The following is a 15,708-nucleotide window of genomic DNA, read 5'->3' on the forward strand; positions in this document are numbered from 1 at the left end:
AGCGTGAGACCCAGAAGCGGAATTGACAGGCACAAGTGAAGCGCAGCCCCGCCTCCTGCAGAGCCTCTTTTTATTAGCTGTCGGGGTCGGGCGGAGCGTCGAGCTGCTCTCCCATTGGCTGTTTGGCGGCGAGGAGCGGGGCTACGCGGAGAGGCCTGACCAGGCAGGGCTTGGGTCGGCGGTGCCCGCCGGGGTTTGAGGGTGGTCCCGGGTCTCCGCCACCGGGCGCGGGAAGATGGTGCTGGGTGGTTGCCCGGTGAGTTACTTACTTCTCTGCGGCCAGGCGGCTTTGCTGATGGGGAATCTCCTGCTGCTGCATTGTGTCTCTCGGAGCCACTCGCACAACACTACCGCCGAGCCCGAGCCCACATCCGCTGGCGCCGCCCACCCGGAGGGCTCCACCGGCTCCGCGAGCTGGGAATATGGCGACCCCCACTCTCCAGTCATCCTTTGCTCTTACCTGTAAGCTACGCAGTCGTCGAGGCGGGTGTAGATGGAGTTGGGACCTGGGACATATGGGTGTTATGCAGGGGAGAGGAAGGGAGGGAGGCAGGCTGCTTTTTTCCCCCAGACCCTCTCTACCTGAGGACCTGATAGTCAACACGGGGGAAGTAAATATCGTGACAGGTTTCTCACTCGTCTCACTCATGCAGGGGAAAACCCTGTGTGTCGGTGGCAGATCCTTTGAGATCCCCAAAGAGGAGAACTAGGGAGGAGTGACATCATATAGCCTCCGGAAGAAGTGTACGGGTTGTGCCTTCTCTGTCCTCCCTTTAACCTAAGGAGAAACCATCGTAGGTGCTGCTACTGAGTGGGGCACAATTGGAGTAAGTTATTTGTACCTACAAGGCACTTCCTTACAAAAAATATATATATATATATCCTTACTGTTGCAGAGCCAAGTCAAAATTTTTAACCTCTCTTTTAAGTCAAATAAGAAAAGGCGTTTGGGAAATGCAAAGAGGGCTGGGAATCCTTTGGCTTCAATTTTGCCCTCATACCTTGTGGCTGTTTGCCTAGGGAACAGATGAAGCTATGGCAGAGGTAGAATCCGTGTAGAAATAGGACCAGAAACACGCCCCTGACACAACCAAAGGGTCATTTGGATGGCTGTTTGACTGGCTGTGCTTCAGCCTGACAGCACTTCTTGTCTTGGGGAAGAGTCAGAATGAAATTAACCCCCAGAAAACTTAAAGAAATTTCTCTTGCCTGTTTTGATTATGTACATGTAAACAGCCATTTGCAAAACCTTAATGATGATGACAGTGATGCTCTTACTGGTGATTTACAGACCCGATGAATTTATAGAATGTGAAGACCCAGTGGATCATGTTGGAAATGCAACGGCATCCCAGGAACTTGGTTATGGTTGTCTCAAGGTGGGTTTTTGTTCTGTTTTATGAGCAAACTCTTCCATAGAGAAATAGTACTGGCTAAATGCTGTTACAGAAAAGTATAAGGGGCATGAAGTTACCTTTTTGTAAAATTCATTGGAATGACTGTTATTGGAAATTTTCAGCATGGCTAGGGTCAGTGGCTGAACAAGACATTTAGTTTCCTCAGGAAGAAGCAGTCTCTGTGCCAAAACTACCCAGGTGCAAAGACCAACCTGTCTTTGGTTCCTTTGGCCATTGAGATTGGCAGATTTGGAACTCAAATATCACCCCTGACAGTCCTTCAAGGTATGTACTTTCCCGAAGGAGCAAAAGAAAGGTTTAGGCAGTTTCTAAAACTGATGATGGACTGAGCAATATCTCTGTTACACATGCATTTGGGGCAAAGATCCTCTTGCCAGTGACCTTTCTTTTCACCACACAAGCAGTTTCCACTGTGTCCTTAGGAAACAGGTAGGGTCTATCAGTGTATGTCTTTGTAGGAGGTTATAGCATTCAGGAGAAGCCTTTGATAACAGTGGCCTCTTGGAATGGAAAGAAGCCATTCAGTTCCATTAATAATATCCCTAAAGCTGGATGCATGCTTTCTAGTCAGTCTCCCCAAAACCAGTGAAGTTCACATACTTCCTCCCCACTGTGGACTCACCAGTATGTTATATTATGCTACATAATGCAAGTCAGGACAGAGTCAGCTATAAGAGAATTATGGAAAATATTCTTTGTGCTAAATGAGACACAGAGGAATAAACCTGAAAGTAATAAGGCCCAAACGGCCATTCTTACTGCAGTCATGTGTAAAGAAATATTTTCAATACAATGAGATTTTGTTCTATGGGTAATTATTGATAAAAGTTTGAGTGAGTATTGTATAGAGATCACTTACTTTTACCCATTTTCATTAAACACTGAGTTGATCCTGTCAAGGTTCTCGGACTGTCACTTCCCCCAGAAATCCTGGAGGACTGTCAACATTCAGGCACCCATGTCCTGGGGGAGGACCCACCCCTTCCCTTTGAGGAATGTTCCAGCAAAAACAGTAGTGAAGCACCTAATAAGGTGCCAGTGGAGAATGTACAGGTGTGCTTTCTCTGCAAGCATTCAGTTACACAAAGGGTCAGAGGTCCTGTTCTGAAATTTTTTGCTGGAATTTAAACTTATACTATAGATGTATTACAGACATCTGAAAATCACAGTTTCGTGACCGAAGTAAAGTCCCGAGTCAGCTGATATTCTGAGTTCTTTCCTAATGATGTTCATTTATAATATGTATAAAACAGACCTCAACTACACATTGACTTTTTCAATACCCATTCCCAAATGTTCAGTAATGTGCTCTTTTTTCCTGTAAATACAGGATAAAGCATTGTGTCTATTCTAAATGGCATTTAATGAAACTGATTATAAACTTTTTAATTATACTATTAAAGAAGGAAGTCATAAGGAAAGAAAAAAAAAGAGGAGTTTATTTAAAACAATGTACATTTAGGATGGCCTAATGTAAAAATCACTTGAAGCATGTCACTGCATTCCTTTCTCTTTAGCATAGCTTTACCTCACCTTTGTTAGAATAATTATCGTCCTGAGTCAGCTTTTACTAATATAAAGATATATGTTGTGTTACTTGCTCTGGTGAGTTTGGCTGGTTGTTTTGTTTTGGTCGTCCTTCCCCAGTTCGGTGGTCAGGCCTACAGTGATGTGGAACACACCTCTGTACAGTGCCGCGCCCTGGACGGAATCGAATGTGCCAGTCCTAGGACCTTCCTACGAGAGAATAAACCTTGTATAAAGTAAGTGTTACTCTGAATGGAGTAGTTGTTACTTGGATGGAGGTAGAGCTGTTTTGTCATTTCTTGATGTGACTTTTTCTTTTACCGTTAAGTGTTAAAGGGGCAACGTGATGACTCCTGTGCATCCTCCGTGGACACCAACAATGTAGTTATAACAGAGGGGACACTGGGCAGGAGACCAGAGGCTGTAAATTCTAAATGTCTCTTTCACCAACCAGCTAAGGACCTTTGGCCACCCAGAGTCTCTGTCCTCTCATCTGAAAAATGAAGGAGTTGGACCAGATGATGTAGCTCCAAAAGTCCTAGGATAGGCATAAATCCTTTGCAAACAGCCTTAGAATTTCAGGAATAAAGATTTTATTACGAAAAGTATGGACCCTTCTCCCTGAAAATCAGGTATTACCTTAAAGAATTAGGGTTATTTCTGTAAACTCCTCGTGAAGGCACAGAATTTACATATACCATTTGCTAATGGAGAGTCTGTGACTGTGTTAAGTGATGCTGTTAGAGCATCTGCAATTGATTGTCATCACAGTACCTAAGACAGAAGACCTTACAAAGAAGTCCCGTTTTTAGGTGCCACAAAACAGCAGAAAAGGAATATGGAGATCAGCGATCATTTAAGGGAAGGTAACACCTCATTAGAGAACTACATTCAGAACTGCAGCCTCCCTCAGGAAAGGAGCCTGTGTAGGAGGGATGGGGGCCCAGACTCCACGCCTACCAGGATACCTGTCGTACAAATGTGCTTGATAGTTTCTTGTCCAGTCCAGCTCTGTATTGGTTCCTATAGGTCCTCCATACCTTAGCAAGTACTCTTTTGAGACTCTAGACAAACTAGAGATTTTCCTTTTGGGGGGCGGGATGGGGGGCAGTTAAGAGGTCACAGGGACTGCCTCACCATCTTTTCACTTACGTGAAATTCACTAATCGTTAAGTGTTTTCATTTTCACGTGGTAAACATCTTCCTCTTAATTCCCTTTGTGTAGGTATACCGGACACTACTTCATAACCACTTTGCTCTACTCCTTCTTCCTGGGATGTTTTGGAGTAGATCGTTTCTGTCTGGGACATACTGGCACAGCAGTAGGGAAGCTCTTGACACTTGGAGGACTTGGGATTTGGTGGTTTGTTGACCTTATTTTGCTTATTACTGGAGGGCTGATGCCAAGTGACGGCAGCAATTGGTGCACTGTTTACTAAAAAGAGCTGCTACCGTGGGCCAGAGAGGTAAGTCTCCTGAATTCATCTCTACAGGCTCAGAACTCTTCCTGTTTATCAGACCTGACCATTGCCTTCCTCTTTGGAGGGAATGGCTTTGGTTAGGAAGGTTTCTTTGGACTGTGGATTTTCAACCCAAACTTTACCTTGCAGACTAGAAATGACAAGCACACAGTATTGTGGGTATCAAGTTTGCACCTTTCCTCATATTAAAAAAATATAAAGGATAGTGATTAACTTATAAGCTGCAGGAGGGTTTCCATACTCTTTATTTCTGTGCGTTGCTGTATAATCAATCCTTCGGAGCAAGTGGACCCAACAGGATAAGCAAAGTGAATATTTTTAGCCTTGTGCCTTTTGTGACCCTGAGTCCTCATGCGGTGGAGATCGGAAGCTGAACCAATGAAAATCTTCAGGAGTAGAAATGGCGATGGATTTTAATACACACTGAAATTCAGACTTTCTGAATTTAAATTGCAGAATAAATGTTGCCAATCTGGAATGCTCGTTTGGGTGTTTTCAGTAGGTAGAGTGAAACTCAAAATTATATTTGTTGTGCTTAAGGCTAAGCATTTGAACTGAGCCTGATAATAAACCCTATTGTTTCATCATTATTATGCCTGAGAGGGAATATATCCAGTACAGTAATTTCCATTCCAGTTATGTTTTGGATAGCTGAACATGGCTGAGTTCAGCTATCCTCTTGGCAGACTTTTCCTATCAAAAAAGTAGTATTTACCAGTTTAGAGAGCCCATGTTGTAGACTAGTTAAAAAAAAAAAAGATTTCATAAAGTAACTGTAAATCTGTTCTTCATGATTAGGTAAGATAATATGAGGGGCCTCAGGCCCCTGGAAAGAAAAGCAGACTCTTCCTTAAAGGATATTACTACTGAGTGCTGGGTAGAGTTAGGATGTGATCTGGGGGGCAAAGAGAAACTGAACACATTCTGTCAAAATAAGCATGGTACCAAAATCTCTCAGTGTGGGCTATAGCAATCAGTCATAGGGAAAGAGACAGCCAAGGTTTCGAGTTCCCAAATCACTGGGAATAAAAGAAAATGTTCTGAATTATAAGTGGCTTTTAAAACTTAGTTCCCATCCCTTGCAATCTGAGTTGAAAAGAATATAAGGTAAAAATGGGGTTTGTAAGGTAAATCAAACTAAGAGCCTGCTATTTGGGCAAGTTATAAATTCTAGAAACAATCAAGGTAGAACTGCTCAAAGTTTAGTCTCATAATAATTGACATAAAGACCAAGAATCCCAGTTAAAATAACTCTGGGGCTTCCCTGGTGGCGCAGTGGTTGCGCGTCCGCCTGCCAATGCAGGGGAACCGGGTTCGCGCCCCGGTCTGGGAGGATCCCACGTGCCGCGGAGCGGCTGGGCCCGTGAGCCGTGGCCGCTGGGCCTGCGCGTCCGGAGCCTGTGCTCCGCAATGGGAGAGGCCACAACGGTGAGAGGCCCGCGTACCGCAAAAAAAAAAAAAAAAAAAAAAAACTCTGAATATGCTCTATCGTTATGAAGTTTTCCTAAGAGTTTCAGCTTTATTATCTCTGATTTATATGACCACTGTTCTTACGGTATTAAATGGTGGCAATTATGTAAAAGTTAAAACAGGTTATTCTGTTTTGTCCTGAAAGTTCTGTACCACGTTGACCTTAACCTTCTTTATAACAGTAATAATTGATAGATTCTTATTTATAATCTCTACACTCTAAGGCAGTATATTTTAAATTGTGGGTCATGAAGAAACTGGACCTTCTCCCCAGAAAAATGCACAGAAACATAAAATTTTGCATAGAACTTAAGAGGGTTCAAGGATGCCCCCTTTTAAAAAGAAAAAGAAAGAAAAAAAAAAACTTCTAAGAAAAATCTGGAAAATAAACTAAAATTGAAATCTTACCCCAAATAAGATACTACTTTAAAACCACAAATCCTGCTTCATCTCACAAAAAAAAAAAAAAAAAAAAAAAAAATCTCCTTAAGGATATTCACAAGCCCCATCAAAAGCTATTTTCCTTTAAAAATAAAAAATAAACTGTGGCAGCTTTCAGACTCAAAATCATTAATCATTAATGTTTCCAGGAGGAAGAGCTTGGGTAAAGAGGTAAAAGTCTGTAAGTTATTAAATGTTGTATTTTATAGAAGAAGCCCTTCTCACAGAAAAGGTGATGGGGATCAAAGTTGTTTCCACTGCTAGGTGACAGTCTGAGAATCTTTACATTCCTCTGTGATGATCCACATTTGTCAGTTTCAGTGTGGCTTCTAGGTGATGCCCATCCTCTGTATTCACAAACCCTGGCCAAATGTGATACAACCTGAAAAACTATTTGAATAAAGGAATATTGTGAAAAATGTGATTTCCTTTTTACTCTGGATTCAGTTTGTTTCTTAATATTTGGTAGATATATCTATTTGTTTGTGTATGTTTGTGTTATATCCAGTTTGTGGCTATAGAGAAGTTTTTAAACACTGAAGTGTCCTTTTTGTCAAGGTTAAACTAGAAACTCTGCCTGTTTTCAGTTGTTTCCTGTCTTTAAATAAAATTTTATCAGCTCCCCAGACTTCCTGGCACCATGTCCTTCTTCCACTTGCCTTAGGAATGCTTCTTAGCAGCAGTTATAACACCCCCAACCTAATGGTTCCGGAGTGTGTGTATATGTGTTTTAAAGCGTTCATTTTCCTTTCTAAGAAAGAGATCCTAAAACCCCTTGCCACCTTTGGCACATCTTCAATACAAACCAGGTAATAAAGCTTTGGTTTTGTTAGATCATTTCTTTTTAAAGCAAGACACGTAATGGATTATTTCAGGTGTGACTGTCAGGACCAACGTTTGACTTCTCCAACGATCCAGGATAGAAAGGGAATCACTGGCCTTAACAGCTTCAGTCACGTCGGTTGTCACGTGACAGGTTGTCCGTTTATGCTGACTATTACATCATGGTCTCTCAGCCCAGAGCTGGGAAGGGAGAAGAAGGGACCATGAAACTCTAAGAGTTTTACTTATCCCCATCTAGAATTTAATGTCTGTCTCTTAAGACACTACCATTTTGCTGGCATTAAACATACAGACCAGGAAACCAGAAATAGCCTCCATCCTTCCGAATGTGAGGCCTGCTCTAATATATTCTGCAAAATCACTGGAGGACAACAACCCTGTCTGCCTTTCCAAAATTAATATTCTACCAGAAGCATGTGTAAGAAGTTTGCTCCTCCCATACATGAGATTTGGTTTGCAATAGGGAGTTGAGCTTTTCATTTCCATTAATCCCTGACCTCACTTAACCTAAAGCATACACTCGGCCTTACCAACAAACGTGAAAAGCCCAAGCAATATATATTTTTCCAGACAGTTACACTCTAATCAATTTGATGTTGACAGCCCACTTACTTGCCCCATCTTCACCCACAGTTTATGGACCTGGCGGGTATGCTGAGCTGCACTATAGAAGCAGCTTCCAGTAAGTCAAAATCCAGTCACCAAGGTCTAAATATTTAAGGCTGTGGTTCTAGGCTCCTTTTCCTCAAAGGTGTGATTACATTCAGCCTCCAACATATTTGCTTCACGCAGAATATATATTCTAGAAACAAAAACCAGCTCCAAATATAAAACACTAGAATAAATATATAGCCATGCTGATGATCGGTCTTAAAGTCAAAAATAGCCTGGAAATCAAATTAAATGACTGCAGGAGACACCATTTATGAGAAATGGGGGGAATTCCCTGGTGGTCCAGTGGTTAGGACTCAGGGGCCCGGGTTCGATCCCTGGTCAGGGAACTAAGATCTCACAAGCCGCGAGGTGCAGCCAAAAAAAGAGAGAGAAACTGGAAGCTGGGAAACCCAGGGAAGAATGATAATGTGGGAGGATTACCAAGGTATGTAGAGTTTATTTTTTTTAAAAAAGAAAATTTAAAGGAAGAGGATGTGAAGTTCAAGCATAGAACTAAAAGCAGGGAAAGCCTTGAGAACCAGGACAGCTCAGGGGAATGCCTGGGACAGTGCATAAAGAAAGAACTTAATTCATGATAGTTCTGTGAGAAAGAAACCTGCAAAGTTATTACTGAATGCAAACTATGCACCAAATATGAGGAAGTGGGGCTCCGGCAGGATGAAAGACCTTTTCCGTGTCCCACACCTTGTAAGAGGCTAAAGTAGGATTTCATCCTGGATCTCTGAGGCTTGAAAACCCATCTTGCCAATCACTCTGCCTCTCAGAAACAAGAAAAGTAACCGCAAGAGCAGGATAATACAGGGGCTAAGCTAGGTTGCACATCCCTGCCCTCTGACTTACCGTGTAACTCTCAAGGCAATTAACCTCTCTGCACCGCAGCTCCGTAAAATAACACCTATATCCCAGAATTATTGGGGGCTCGAACAAGTACGTAAGACACTTTAAATGATGTCTGACATAGTAAGTGGTTGATAAATGCCAGCTGTTATTGCTGGAATTATTGTCATTATTCTTAGATATAAGTGGGTGACGCCAGAATGATTTGCGGTTTATCAGGGACTTGAAGCAAGCAGTAATTCCCACATTTCAATGTGCATCTGAATCCCCTGAAGATCTTGTTTAAAAAGCAGATTCTGATTTTTTTTAAACTTTTTATTTTATATTGGAGTCTATTGTGTTAGTTTCAGGTATACAGCAAAGTGATTCAGTTATACCTATACATATACCAGTTCTTTTTCAAATCCTTTTTCAGTGGTGCTCCTGTCACTGCATTTCTAAAAAGCTCCAGCTGATGCTATTGCTGCTGGTCTACAGACCACATTTTGAGGAGCAAGGACTTGAAGAGCTGAAAGAGATAGCTTTGGCCTTGAACCAGAAGTTAAAAATAAGTGGGGGGGAGGGGGAGTGGGAGGGGGGGTGTGGGCAGGGACCAAGCACGTCTAGAAAAGCCTGTGACGAGTCAAATTTAGTAACAGGAGGCCTAACACTTAGCTCTTCTGAACAGTTAGTACCCTACAGATTCTCCCCCTATGAAAAGAGTTGCCATGATCTAAGCAGATTGTTGAGCTCTTGAAAAACAAAAACAGTGAGGGAGAGATATGGAAGAAGTATAAGAGAGAGACCAGGAGAATATCTGTAGGCCAAGTCACCCTGTCTCTCAGTAGTTACTATAAATGTCTCAAAACATCTCTCGCCTTTGCTTTATTTACTGTATGTACTTGTTTGTTTGTTTAGTGCTGGCCTCTGATACTGTCATCTGGAATTCAAAGAAAAAAAGTGTTTTAAAGTACCTAAAATAGATTCTTAAACTCCTAACTCCCTGGATTCTTCTGATTCTTTTTTTTTTTTTTTTTTTTTTTTGTGGTACGCGGTCCTCTCACTGTTGTGGCCTCTCCTGTTGCGGAGCACAGGCTCAGCGGCCGTGGCTCAGGGTCCCAGCCGCTCCGCGGCATGTGGGATCTTCCCAGACCGGGGCACGAACCGGCGTCCCCTGCATCGGCAGGCGGATTCTCAACCACTGCGCCACCAGGGAAGCCCTCTTCTGATCCTTAATAAGTAAGGTAGCAAAAGAGTAGATTTGGGAATTCCTAGCAAAATTAAACATGTCATGAACTCATATCATGAATTCTTGGGCTGCAGAGAACCATCCCTTTCAAAAAAAAGAAAAGCCGGGGCGGGGGGCCCTTACTAGTACACTCAGCACTGTCCAATAGAAATGTAAGGCAAGCCACATATATAATTTAAAATTTTCTGGTAGCCACATTCAAAAAATTTTTAATTTTTAGACTTTTTAAAATGTTTAAACAGATGAAACTAATATATAAAAATGTATTTTAATAATATCTTAACTCTATATCTAAAATATCATTTAACATGTCATAGTTTAATAATTATTAGTACATATTTTACGCTCTGTTCTAAGTCTTTGAAATCCTCTAGAAACAGCACACACCCAATATGCTGCTGTACGATGATAATCTCTTGCACAATGCAGTTATTAAAGTGAAACGCAGTCTCCCCAAAACAAAAAAAGTGTGTTTCAGGGGAGAATATTTTACATTGCTTCTGGGTTTTTGTATGTAAATCATTTAAAGTTAAATAAAATTTAAAATGCAGTTCCTCAGTCACACCAGCCACCCCTCAGGTAGGAGTTCAAGAGCCTCACGGCAGGCAGGGCCCACCGTTATCAGACAGGGCAAGTCTAGATCCTACACACATTTACCACGGGGCACATCTAGTGAGAACAGAGGAGGATGGTCAGAGGCCCGAGCTGCTCTTACCTTTCAGCAGCTGTTCCTTGAATCACCTCATATACAAAAACTCCAGAGGTCACATCACGGAAATCTGGATCTTGCCTTTTCATTTCCTGCAGCAGGCTAAGAAGAGTCAGAAGAGTTTTCCCATGAGGTTAGGAAGCACAATGAATTCGTCTCCTGAGCCCTGGACAACTGTCAGTGGGGACTCTACCTGCTCTGCTCAGGGCTCACACACATGGGACAAGGATGCCCTCTACCTGGTCACCGTCATTCTTCCCCAGGGGTGGTCTGATTCTGTGCCGAAGCCTAGAACCATTGGACACAGCGAAAGAAACCACTGAAAAGTACAGTGCGTGCTAGTGCCAGCAGATGCAGTCACCTACCCTGTGACAAGTAGGGCCTGCGGTCACGAGAGGAGCCAGCCGCTGTCCAAATGCTTTACCTTCCCCGTTCAGGCTCTCTACCTATAGCTTGTGCTTCTGAGAAACAACCCAGACATGGTCACACCCGCGCTTACTTCATAGTGAAGGGCAGCATGTGCAGACCCAGCTATTTCTTCTGTGAAACAGCCTTTCCTGGAAAGGAGATTTATAACGTGTTTCCTTTTGGCAGACCGCGTCACAGAATATCCTTCCAATGTTAGCTGCCCTTTCAGGCTGCCAGCCAAGACAAACATGCCTCAGAGAACCTTTGTCGCTCGCACAGGCCCCACCTCCCCACGTCCAGCCCAGGGCTTTCCTTTCCACAATAGTTCCATCCAACTATCTCTGGTTACAGCTCAGGCTGGGTTTTGCACCTAGTCCCCTGGTACTGCTGCCTGAATCACTGTGATCAGAGCTCAGTACCGGTGACTCTGTTTTCTACAGAACTCAAAGGATTGTCTCAGGGACTTCCCAGTGGTTAGGGCTCCACGTTTCCACTGCAGGGGGCATGGATTCAATCCCTGGTCGCAGAACTAGGATCCCACAAGCCACATAGCGTGGCCAAAAAAAGGGCTTGTCTCCACCACAGTGGAGCCCTTTGAGGGCTCCTGAAAAGCACAGGAGGGGAAGAAAAATTCCTAATTCCCCTTACCTTTCTGTCGAATGCGATCCAAGGGAATTGCAAAGGAGATTCCTGTGGTCGCCTTCAGTGTGTTTATGCCAATCACATCACCATCCTGACAAGGGAGGAGACATCAGTTCAGCGGCCTAGTTCTACAGACTGACAAGCAAAGGAAGGAGAGAAGCTTAGGGTCACTTACGGTTGAGCAACAGGTGGCATCTTAGTGGACCAAGGCGTGCAAATTCCTGCTGAGGAATTCTGGGTTTTAATCTTGAGCTCTTTTTTTTCTTGGCCAAATTACATTGCTTTTCAAAGTGAACCACGGTTTGTATTTTGACACAGATATGAGGGCAAGGAGTATATGCCTTCCCGTTCCTTAAATGAGACTAAAAATAAACATGGAAAAGGCAAAAAGCTGTTGACTTTCAGCCACACTTCAATGAAACTATTCAGAAGATTCAGCAAATTGACCTTAGGAACAAAGCTCTACTAAACTAAATTTATGAAGTGGGAAATACTTCCCTTTTTGTGCATTTCATCATCCCTTAGCCTTTGTTACGTAACGGGAAGGACAGAAAAGAGACTTCCGATCACATTAAAATACAGATTATAATTCAATAGGTCTAGAGTGCAGCTTGAAATTCTGCATTTCATCCCTGCTTTAGTAAACTCATTGTTTACTGGAGAAAAAGCAGGCACAAAAATCACATTCAATGTTAGGAGTAAAGAAAGGCGGAGTCAAGATGGCAGACTAGGAGGATGCGAAATTCGCTTCTCCTCACAACTAGGGCACCTACTAGGCACTGGAGGGGAACCATGGACACCTAAGGGGACGGGAGGAACCCCCAGCGACCGGGTAAGATGTGAAGCTTGGCGGGAGTGAAGGGGGAGGAGAAGTGGAGGCGGGACAGCACTGGCGCCCCTGAGGGGCGGCTTTGGGAGGGAAGGAGTTCCTACACCCAGCGGGACCCACCCATGGTTAGGGGTCCAGCCGCGATGGAGGAGACCCTGGGGGAGACGGTGGGGGAGGGGCGCGGAGGAACGGAAGGGAACGCAGCCAGCGCTTTCCCTGTCCTCTTAGGCACAGGGGAACCTGTTGGGCTCCTGGGCCTAATCCTCTGCCCGGAGCCTCCCTCCTGCCGCGCAGAGCCCAAGCCCTGCCCCTACACCCCCACCCGGGGCCCTACCTCTACACTCAGAGACCCCCTCCAACGTGCTGGGCCTAAACTCCACCCACCCACCCTCACCCAGGGCCCTACCTCCAAACTCCCGAACCCCACACTCCAGAGGCCCTCCTTTCCACGTGCTGCTGCTCCCCTTCCCTGCAGGCCCTAAGCAGAAGCCCTGCCCCACACTTAAACGTCGCCCACCTAGGCCCCGCCCCATGCTCAAACATCACCTCCCACCCGCCTAGTGCCCGCCCCACCCTAAACCCCATCCCTGCCGAAGTTCCACCCCCGCCTAAACTCCGCCCCCCCATAGCCAAGGCTTTTTTTTTTTTCTTTCTTTCTTTTTTCCTCTTTTAGATTGGGGTTCTGTTTTACCTCGATTCATTTATATTTTTATTTTTTCTAATAAATCTTTTAGTTTTCTAATTTTATTCTTTATGCTTTGTTATTGTTCTCCTTTTCGCTTGTTCCTTTTTTTTCTTTTCTTTTTTCTGTTGTGGTTTTATTTTACCTTGTTGCAGTTGTTTCAATTATAGTTTTATTTTTCCTAACATATGTTTTGTCTTTCTAATTTTATTTTTTTTTATTCTTTGTTACTGTATTGCTCCTTTTTTCTTTTTTTTTTTTCTCCCATGCCACACGGCTTGTGGGATCTTGGTTCCCAGGCTGGGGGTCACTCTGAGTCCAAACCGCTGGACTAACAGAGAACTTCAGACCCCAGGGAATATTAGTCAGAGTGAGGCCTCCTGGAGGTCCTCATCTCAGCTCTAAGACCCGGCTCTATCCAACTGCCTGCAAACCCCAGTGCTGGACACCTCAGGCCAAACAACCAGTAAAACAGGAATACAGCCCGACCCATCAAAAAAAAATGATGCAACAAAAAAATATGTTACAGACGAAGGAGCAAGGTAAAAACCTATAAGACCAAATAAATGAAGACAAAATAGGTAACCTACCTGAAAAAGAATTCAGAGTAATGATAGGAAAAATGCTACAAAATCTCGGAAACAGAATGGAGAAAATAAAAGAAACATTTCACAAGGATCTAGAAGAACGAAAGAGCAAACAAACAGTGATGAACAACACAATAAATGAAATTAAAAATACTCTAGAAGGAATCAATAGCAGAATAACTGAGGGAGAAGAACACAAAAGTGAGCTGGAAGATAAAATGGTGGAAATAACTGCCATGGAGCAGAATAAAGAAAAAAGAATGAAAAGAATTGAGGACAGTCTCAGAGACCTCAGGGACATTAAACGCACCAACATTCAAATTATAGGGGTCCCAGAAGAAGAAGAGAAAAAGAACGGGTCTGAGAAAATATTTGAAGAGATTATAGTCGAAAACTTCCCTAAGATGGGAAAGGAAATAGTCAAGTCCAGGAAGCACAGAGAGTCCCATACAGGATAAATCCAAAGAGAAACACACCGATACACATATTAATCAAACTATCAAAAATTAAATACAGAGAAAAACTATTAAGAGCAGCAAGGGAAAAGCAACAAATAACATACAAGGGAATCCCCATAAGGTTAACAGCTGATGACACTATATAATGATCAAGAGATCAATCCAAGAAGAAAACATAACAATTACAAATATTTGTGCACCCAACATAGGAGCACCTCAATACATAAGGCAAATGCTAACAACGATAAAAGGAGAAATCGACAGTAACACAATAATAGTGGGGGACTTTAGCACCAGAATTCAGCACCACCAAATCAGCTTTAAAACAAATGCTAAAGGAACTTCTCTAAGTGGGAAACACAAGAGAAGAAAAAGACCCACAAAAACAAACCGAAATCAATTAAGAAAATGGTAATAGGAACATACATATCGATAATCACTTTGAATGTAAATGGATTAAATGCTCCAACCAAAAAACATAGACTGACTGAATGGATACAAAAACAAGACCCTTATAAATGCTGTCTACAAGAGACCCACTTCAGACCTAGGGACACATACAGACTGAAAATGAGGACATGGAAAAGATATTCCATGCAAATGGAAATCACAAGAAAGCTGGAGTAGCAATACTCATATGAGTAAATAGGCTTTAAAATAAAGACTGTTACAAGAGATAAGGAAGGACACTATATAATGATCAAGAGATCAATCCAAGAAGAAAACATAACAATTACAAATATTTGTGCACCCAACATAGGAGCACCTCAATACATAAGGCAAATGCTAACAACGATAAAAGGAGAAATCGACAGTAACACAATAATAGTGGGGGACTTTAGCACCCCACTTACACCAATAGACAGATCATCCAAACAGAAAATAAATAAGGAAACACAAGCTTTAAATGACACAATAGAACAGAAAGACTTAATTGATATTTTTAGGACATTCCACCCAAAAGAGGAAGAATACAGTTTCTTCTCAAGTGCACACGGAACGTTCTCCAGTCACATTTTGGGTCACAAATCAAACCTTGGAAAATTTAAGAAAATTTAAATCGTATAAAGCATCTTTTCCGAACGCAATGCTATGAGATTAGGAATCAATTACAAGAAAAAAACAGTAAAAAACACAAATACATGAGGGCTAAACAGTGTGCCAACCTAACCTTACACCTAAAGCAATGAGAGAAAGAAGAACAAAAAAAACCCCAAAGTCAGCAGAAGGAAAGAAATCATAAAGATAAGATCAGAAATAAATAAAAAAGAAGTGAAGGAAACAATAGCAAAGATCAATAACTAAAAGCTGGTTGTTGAGAAGATAGGCAAAATTGATAAACCCTTAGCCAGATTCATCAAGAAAAAAAGGGAGAAGACTCAAATCAATAGAATTAGAAATGAAAAAGGAGAAGTAACAACAGACACTGCAGAAATACAAACGATCATGAGAGATTACTGCAAGCAACTATAT

At 42.6% G+C, this 15,708-nt stretch overlaps 2 protein-coding genes across 2 annotated transcripts in view; one reads left to right on the forward strand and one right to left on the reverse strand.

The window, feature by feature from the left end:
* The first annotated feature begins 18 nt into the window (after window positions 1–18).
* On the forward strand, window positions 19–4,643 carry TM2D2 (TM2 domain containing 2). The gene is made up of 4 exons (XM_007122562.4): window positions 19–462; window positions 1,292–1,379; window positions 3,066–3,181; window positions 4,171–4,643. The coding sequence occupies exons 1-4, from the start codon at window positions 236–238 to the stop codon at window positions 4,382–4,384; spliced, it is 645 nt and encodes a 214-aa protein (XP_007122624.1). The 5' UTR covers window positions 19–235; the 3' UTR covers window positions 4,385–4,643.
* An 89-nt stretch (window positions 4,644–4,732) lies between these two features.
* Window positions 4,733–15,708, reverse strand: part of HTRA4 (HtrA serine peptidase 4) — a 20,755-nt gene continuing 9,779 nt past the window's right edge. Inside the window, 5 exon segments of the mRNA XM_024131376.3 lie at window positions 4,733–7,305; window positions 7,308–7,360; window positions 10,636–10,731; window positions 11,129–11,186; window positions 11,686–11,770. Coding sequence (XP_023987144.1) covers window positions 7,172–7,305; window positions 7,308–7,360; window positions 10,636–10,731; window positions 11,129–11,186; window positions 11,686–11,770 — 426 coding nt within the window. The 3' untranslated portion in view covers window positions 4,733–7,171.

This window comes from Physeter macrocephalus, chromosome 20, assembly GCF_002837175.3.
Source record: "Physeter macrocephalus isolate SW-GA chromosome 20, ASM283717v5, whole genome shotgun sequence".
In the NCBI taxonomy this organism is placed as follows: domain Eukaryota; kingdom Metazoa; phylum Chordata; class Mammalia; order Artiodactyla; family Physeteridae; genus Physeter; species Physeter macrocephalus.